At 32.1% G+C, this 8,418-nt stretch overlaps 1 protein-coding gene across 1 annotated transcript; it reads right to left on the reverse strand.

The window, feature by feature from the left end:
- Positions 1–2,664: 2,664 nt before the first annotated feature.
- Positions 2,665–7,053, reverse strand: LOC145159881 (ribonucleoside-diphosphate reductase large subunit-like). The gene is made up of 17 exons (XM_079078927.1): positions 6,656–7,053; positions 6,391–6,452; positions 6,146–6,233; positions 5,760–6,023; positions 5,422–5,662; positions 5,269–5,345; positions 5,026–5,196; positions 4,835–4,927; positions 4,597–4,746; positions 4,436–4,522; positions 4,177–4,341; positions 3,959–4,078; positions 3,660–3,862; positions 3,440–3,589; positions 3,216–3,363; positions 2,987–3,070; positions 2,665–2,903 (listed from the first exon to the last, which is right to left on the reverse strand). The coding sequence occupies exons 1-17, from the start codon at positions 6,881–6,883 to the stop codon at positions 2,799–2,801; spliced, it is 2,436 nt and encodes an 811-aa protein (XP_078935053.1). The 5' UTR covers positions 6,884–7,053; the 3' UTR covers positions 2,665–2,798.
- Between the last annotated feature and the right edge of the window lie 1,365 nt (positions 7,054–8,418).

Below are 8,418 nucleotides of genomic sequence, written 5' to 3' on the forward strand. Positions count from 1 at the left end.
AGTTAGTTACATATAAATATTTGAGTGGTCATTAAAATACTATTTCTCACACTTTTTCCATTCCTCATAACCACACATTTTAAAGTTACAACAAGATGGCCACCAACCCCGCAAATTAGTGACCTTTAGTTCGCGGTTTAAGGTTACCAAAATGCAAACTTTAAATCTAAACACATGCTCTCTTTCAACCCTAAGAAAAAGGAAACTGCAAATAGACCGTCAATTATTTGTAACTGATGTTTGTTGAAAAACATGACATCACAACAAGTGTCATATTTTAGATTTATATGTTGGTATTGTGTTTTGTTCAAAATGAAGAACCCTTGTTTGCATTGTGTTTTGTTCAAAACAAAGCTCGTAGATTTATTTATCATTCACAAATGATTAAAATTTTGGTATTCTACTTCATCTCTATCCCAAGAATCCGAAGTATCATTGTTGCTGTTTGTAGAGATAAAAATATTTTTAATTTAACAAACAATTTTTCTAAAAGTATCAAATAATAATATTTTTGTTGATAGTACCAAAAGACAGTATTAAAAGTTACAAATGATAATATTATAATAAACATTAAATAATTTAATAAAAATAATTTTTCGTCATCCAAGAAATCTAGATAGTTGATGGTAGTCTGATATATCAGGAGCATGTGGTTGAATTCATAAGGGTGAATGTAGGAATTTATAGGGTTTGTGGTGGAGATCTGGATACCAACTTGGATCGTGAGAACACTTTCCGAACTGATATTTCTACCATATGTCTGGGTTACAAGAAATTCAGCCTAGGATAATCCAAGTGGACACTTACGATTCTAGGCACATAAATCGTAAGTCAATATGCTAGAGAGATTCTGTGAGAGCTTGATGAAAACGAGAGCTTAAATTCGTAACCCTCTTCTGAGAAGGAAGAGTCGTTTATATATTAAACGAGATTAGAGTTTTATTAGGGTTGGGCCGTCATTAGTTGCTTTGGAAGCAAGTCAGAATAATCCGAATTTAATGAGGATTTAGGGTTATCAAAACTAACGAGTTTTGTTAGTTTTACCATAATCACCCTTAAGAAATTGAATTTTTCACTATGTCCACATATGTAAAATTCGGTGAGGTTTTGGGGCACTGCCCCTTTGGAAACCCCGGACCCAGGGGCGTTGCCCCCAGACCCCCGACTAGTCGTCAAACCGACTTCTAATTTGATCTTATATATATGTGCACTCCGCACAACCCCATACATATATTAGAGTACAAATTATGAAGCAATTTAGCTCACATGTTAGTTCCAGTTACTTAAAATGACATGATGACACTAAAATCACCAACAGTGAACTGTATGGATGATTGTCACAACAATGTTGGCAAGTAGGATCCGTATAGGTAATGCAACATCCATTTTTGCAACACTGAAAATTTTCCCAATACCTTCTGATAGCCCTCTCTCGACCAAGGTAGAAGTAGGGCAAACAATGATGTTTAGGCCTAGTAGAAAACTCAGCACTAAGGACATAAAGTTGATTGGGTCATGTTGAACCAGTGGAATCACTCGAAGGACGCTTAGGTAGCACATCCATATATACCTTTGTTAGTAGATTTTCTAGTCGTTTGAAATATACGCACCATTTTTAAACAATTATAAGTTGTTATTAGAATCGCAATTCCCATCGATAGAGTTTACATCATTCCTCGCGCATAACTTTAGGCTACTAGTAGATAGCGGTGATCTTTACTATGAAAATCATAATGCTTGCATGGTGAAGATGATAATATTAATTCCTCATGGATTCTAAATAAAGTCTGCAAATCGATCACGAGACTACGAGAGTCCTTTTGCGATGACATTGATAACAATCGCATGTGGAAGATTGTACACATTAATAATTTGTGAATGAAATAAATGTCACATAAAAAGTTATCAAAATTTGATTTTGTTTGAAAAATCATAGTGAGTCAAAACTTGTGATGTGTGAACATTTTTAAAATTTCGGGAAAAAATGGTATTGTAACGATGATGAAGATGGGAATGAACAAATATCACTAAATAACAATTCACCTCCCAAAGTATATTCACTTTCTATTCACATATTGGTTTTCATGTAAGGTTGTGAAAACATATAAATATTAGTTTGTTTTAGATATTTGTTTTCAAAAACAAATATGCATATTATTTATAGTTATTTGTAATCCTACTATAAATTGTCTGTACATAATGTTTTTCTAGAGTTATTAGGGTTTTCAAAGTACAATGTTATAACTGTATGTGTTTGTGGTTGTGTGTGTGACTGTATGTATATAACTGTCATGTGTTTGTATGGTTGTGTATGTGTAGCAAAAACAAAAAGGTACATGGCAATTTATATTTTTGCCACACATTCTACCTCTTTCACAACAAAGTCAAATTTCCCAAAAAAAATATTGCTTAATTTCTCGCAACACACGAGCTTAAAACCATGGTTTAATAACAAAAGTCAAAAAATATTCCCACAAGTTTTACTTTAATGTACTTTTTTTCTATTTCCCCAAAAGTATCATCATTTTTTTCTAATATTTGTCAAAATATCACTTATCCAAACGACTAAATAATATAGAGAGCAATGCCTAAATAAGACTAGTTAGTATATATGTTAAACCAATTCATGCATACTAAAAAACATCCAATCTAAAAAAGCAACTATTTATTTAAATCATACTACCCCTTTTTTAAAATGGCTCATACATAACATTCATATATACAAAACAGTAAAAGCCTTGTAAGTACAAACTTTACCAGAAAGTTAAATTCAAACCATTTTCCTTAATTCAAAAACTTCAACTTCCACAAGCCAAGCACTCATCACGATTCATCAAAGAACACACCATTTCAGACATTCCAGTATTCTTCTTATCTTCATCACTCACATTCTTCGGTTTTTCCTATACATTAAAACAAAAGACTTTGATTTATATTACAAAAATAAGTCACAAAAAACAAATAACAAACTCATTAAAAAAAACACCTTGAGCATGTCAGTATTAACAGTGAACTTAATTGCATCAGCTGCAGCACGTGAACGCAGATAATACATCCCTGTTTTCAGCCCCTAATATCAAACAAAACAACCATGTCAACAAATATTATACTTTAAAAATCTATCCAGTTATAGCATTGTACTTTCATAAATTTATTTGTTTAATAATAAAACAAATAATCAAAAAGTAGGTTGTTATTCCTTGCACTTAAAATACCTTTGACCATGCATGAAAATGTAAAGAAGTAAGCTTCCCAAAATTGGGTTGATCCATATGAATATTCAAACTTTGACTTTGGTCAATGTAGCATCCACGATCCACAGCCATGTCAACCAATGTCCTTTGCTTGATTTCCCAAACAGTTCTGATGCCACATCACCACTCAAAAAACATAAATACAATGCTATTTATTATATAAAATAAAAACTCAAAAATCATACTTGTAAATAGCCTTGAGATCTTCTGGAATTTCCATAATTTTCTGAACAGAACCATTCTCATAAATTATCTGATTCTTTACAGCAGGAGACCAGATCCCCATTTCGGTCAAGTCATGTAACAGATGCTTGTTGACCACCACAAATTCTCCACTAGAAAATTATAATAAAAAAATTATATAAACTAAATTTATTATGAAATGAATGAAATAAAAAAAAATACCTTAAAACCCTGCGACTGTAGATGTTAGAGGTATACGGCTCAAAACACTCGTTATTTCCAAGAATCTGGCTGGTTGAAGCAGTCGGCATCGGGGCCACAAGTAGGGAATTCCTGATTCCATTCCTGGATATCATTCCACGAAGGGCATTCCAGTCCCATAAATCTGAAGGTGTTACTCCCCACATGTCTGGTTGCAGAACTCCCTACGAGAGTCAAAAAAAGAAAACATTTGTTTCGTTTAAAGGAATGGAATCGACAATTCTAATCGGAATGGAATGTGATTCCGTTCATTTTGTTACCTTGCTAACAGGACTTCCAACATATGTTTCATATGTGCCTTCTTTTTCAGCTAACTCACAAGAAGCTTTTAGGGCATGGTAGTATATTGTTTCAAATATGTCCTTGTTCAACTGTTGAGCCTGTAATTTTGAATAAAGAGAATTAGTATAAAAGAAAAAAAAACATTTATCATATTTTGAGATTTATAGGATAAAAAAGAAGAAATGGATTGGATTACCTCTGGTGAATCAAATGTCATACCAAGTAATATAAAAGTATCTGCAAGACCTTGGACTCCAATACCAATAGGCCTATGTCTAAGATTTGATCTTTTTGCAGTTTCAACAGGGTAATAATTTACATCAATAATTTTGTTGAGGTTTGTAGTAATAGTTGATGTCACCTGGTTTAATAATTAAGATTTAAGAATTAAGATAGTGAAAAATTAATTATCTTTTTAAAAGAAGTAAGAAAAATATGATAACAAGAAACTAAACCTCTGCTAGTTTTTCAAAATCAAAGTAGCGATTGCTAGAACCTCTGCTGCCAACAAGCTTTGATGGTTGGGATTCTGCTGGAACGCCCTACAAGAGGGCATAAAAGGAATTTCAGAAGAGAAATATTGACAGGGTTTAAGAGGGTATATCAGTCATTTTACCTTTTCTCTGACATATCGTGGTAATGCAATTGATGCAAGATTACATACAGCAGTTTCTGTTGGACTTGTGTACTCGATAATCTCAGTACATAAATTTGAAGACTTTATGGTGCCAAGATTCTGCTGGTTGCTTTTTCTATTACATGTATCCTAAGAAGAAACAGTTTTATTAAGAATTTTTAAAAAATATAAAAAAAAAAAAAACCATAAATACCATATAGTATTAAAAACAAAATACCTTGAAAAGCATATAAGGGGTTCCAGTTTCAATTTGGGATGTGAGAATTTCAAACCAAAGATTTTGTGCCTTGACAACTTTTTTTGCTTTCCCCTGTTTACACAAGAAAAATACACCATTATTCAATCAAATTAAACTTCAATAAAAAATACAAATTTTCATTAAAAAAAAAAAAAAAAATCAGGCATTACAAGTTTTTCATATTGGGTGTATAGTTTTTCAAAATCTTGACCCCAACAATCAGCCAAACCAGGAGCCTCATTTGGACAAAATAAAGACCAATCTCCATTACTCTGGACTCTTTCCATAAAAAGATCAGGTATCCAAAGTGCATAAAACAAATCCCGGGCCCGCTGTTCTTCCTGCATAAATTTTAAATACAATTTTTTTTATAAACTATTTGCATATCATCAGAAAGTGACCAAATTTGCTACCTTTCCATGGTTCTTCTTTAAATCAAGAAATTCAAAGATATCAGCATGCCATGGCTCCAAGTATACAGCAAAAGCACCTAGATTTAATGAAATGAGTTAATAAATTTAGGAAAGAAACAAAAGGAAAAGTCAACAGTCAACAGGATTACATACCTTTCCTCTTGCCACCTCCTTGGTCAACATAACGGGCAGTATCATTAAACACACGCAACATTGGAACAATACCATTTGATGTTCCATTTGTTCCACGTATGTAGCTTCCAGTTGCACGAATATTATGAATAGACACTCCAATTCCTCCTGCTTGTTTGCTAATAATAGCACATTCCTTTAACGTGTCATATATAGCTTCAATGCTATCATCTTTCATGCAAATCAAGAAACAGCTACTCAACTACAAACCACATTGTTGAAACAATGTGAAAAAACATGAAAAACGTGCATATCGTGACTAAAAAGGAGCTTTTCTTGATGGTGTTGAGTTTTGTTACTTGGGGTTTTGGTGTTCCTGCATTGAAAAGGGTGGGAGATGCATGTGTGAACCATCTTTGTGACATTAAATGATATGTCTTGATAACAGAATCAATATCATTCTTATGAATTCCAACAGCAACCCTCATTAACATATGCTGAGGTCTTTCAACAACCTTTCCATGGATCTTCAGGAGATAAGATCTTTCAAGAGTTTTGAAACCAAAATAATCATAGTCAAAGTCACGATCATATATAATCTCACTGTCCAGCCTAGCAGCATGCTGAAACAAAGAAGTTACAAACAGTTACTACCTTTAATCCTTTAAAGTAGAGACATATTACAAAGTCATAACAATAAAAAAATTAAATGGGATATAATAGTGTGCTTGTAAACACTTTTCACCTTCATTATGATTTCATAAACATCATCCGCAACTAGGGGTGCCTTCTGCCCAGATCTCTCACTTACATAGTTGTACATATCCTTGATTCTGCAGTGACAATGGAAGTTACACTATGTTATAATGCAGAGAATAACAAGGTACACCAGAATAAGAGATGAAGCAACAATCATATTTTAGATCGGCACACCTAGATAGACAAGATAGTGCTATGAATTTTGGTATACACTAGTCTAAATTGACTTACGTTTCGGAAAATGATTTTTTGGTGTTCTTATGCAGATTTGACACAGCAATCCTTGCAGCCAACTGTAAGAAGAATGAGAGAAATTCAATTGTGTACAAGTATCAAATCCATATAGCCAAATAATTAACAGTGGAATTTTATCGACACCAAAAAACCTCTGACAGGAACAAATTTGCATGATTGCAACAATCAAACAAAAAAAATGAAAACTAAAAGATAGCAAGTGTTTTGATAGAAAGAGAACAGGGTTTGAATGAATACTTACAGAAGCATAATCAGGATGGTTGGCAGTCATGCCGGCGGCGGTTTCTGCGGCGAGTTCATCTAACTGGCTGGTGGTTACACCCTTATAAACACCAGCACAGACCTTCTGCGAAACAAGAACAGGGTCACAATGATCGATACTGAGTCCATAACTCAATTTCTTCAGTCGGGCTGTGATTTTGTCGAAATGCACAGCCTCTTGACGCCCATCTCTCTTCACCACATACATGTTTTAGCACAGATTATAACTAAGCTAACCAACAGCAGTATGCTAGCAAGCGATGATTGTAGATTTGTAGTCTGGAACACTGTGTCTGTGTGGAAGAAAAAGAAATGGGATGTATTTGAATATAGCAATTAGGGTTTCCCTCCAGTTGGATAGCGCGGGCTTATTGGATTGGGTGGGAGAATTCCCAAATTGTTTTATAAACTAGACAAAATTACATAAACGGTCCACGTGGTTTAATAAATTCAGTCTTTTGCTAATTTTTTTTTTACTAACATGGTCTTTTTGGTTTTCAAAATTTGCATAAATTGATTTTTTTTTTTTCTAAGACCGTTAGTTTTCATTCGGTCAGTGTCAGGGTAGTTTAGTATTTTCACGTACATAGACTAAGTTTGTGACATGAGTAAACCATAAAGACTATTTATATATATTTTTTATATTTTAATGTTTATGAGTTTTTGGTTTTCCACACATTACTTTTTAAAATGTCACTTTAACTTCTTCACTTTGAATTTTATAAAATGTTATTTTCACTCTTTATTTTTCTAAACTTTTGTGTTTATTCATTGTAGTATATATAATTCGATTTTCCATAATAACTTTCATTTATTAGCCTAAAAAAATTATACCGACACGCACATAAAATAAAATAAATAAGTTTTTCTTTTAAGTTAATGAACGAATGTTCTAAATTTACGTCGAATAAATCAAAACGTTTACCTTCTTGAATTTATACTGACACATACATAAAAATAAACACGTAAAAAATTAATTTTTTAAGTTAACGAACAAAAGTTGTTATATGTGGTGCGGCTCATACGTATGAATCGTATATAAAATTAAACATAAAAACGTTAAAAAACGTCGAAACATAGACAAACTCGAATCAATATGTTTTATTAAGTTAACAAACGAAAATTATTATATGTAACACAACTCGTTTGTAGAAAACATACATAAAATTAAGAACGAAAACATAAAAAAAAATTATGTCGAAACGTGGGCAAACTCGAATTTAAATGTCACGTTTATAAAAAAACAAGTTTTTTTTAAATAACGAACGAAAGTTCTAAATTTACGTCGAAACGTTGACCAACTTGAATATATATATATATATATATATATATATATATATATATATATATATATATATATATATATATATATATATATACACCCAAGTAAAAAATATATTTTTTAGACTAACGAACAAAAGTTACTAAGGAAAATCAAAATATATATATAGTGTCGGGGGTAATGAAAGTTTAGAAATTTGAATGGTGAAAATAACATTTTATAAAGTTCAAAATGAATAGGTTAAAGTGACATTTTAAAAAGTAAATAGGTGGAAAAGACACAAGCTCATAAACATAAAATATAAAATATAAAATAATTACGTAAATGGTCCATATGTTTATTCATGGTCACAAACTCAGTCTCTGCTACCTGAATAATCAAATTACCCTCACACTAACCAATGAAAATTAAAGATGTTAGTAAAAATGATCGTTCATGCAAGTTTTGGAAACCACATGGAC

The sequence above is a fragment of the Lactuca virosa genome, chromosome 2, assembly GCF_052849685.1.
Source record: "Lactuca virosa cultivar CGN04683 chromosome 2, Lactuca_virosa_CGN04683_v6, whole genome shotgun sequence".
Lineage (NCBI taxonomy): Eukaryota > Viridiplantae > Streptophyta > Magnoliopsida > Asterales > Asteraceae > Lactuca > Lactuca virosa.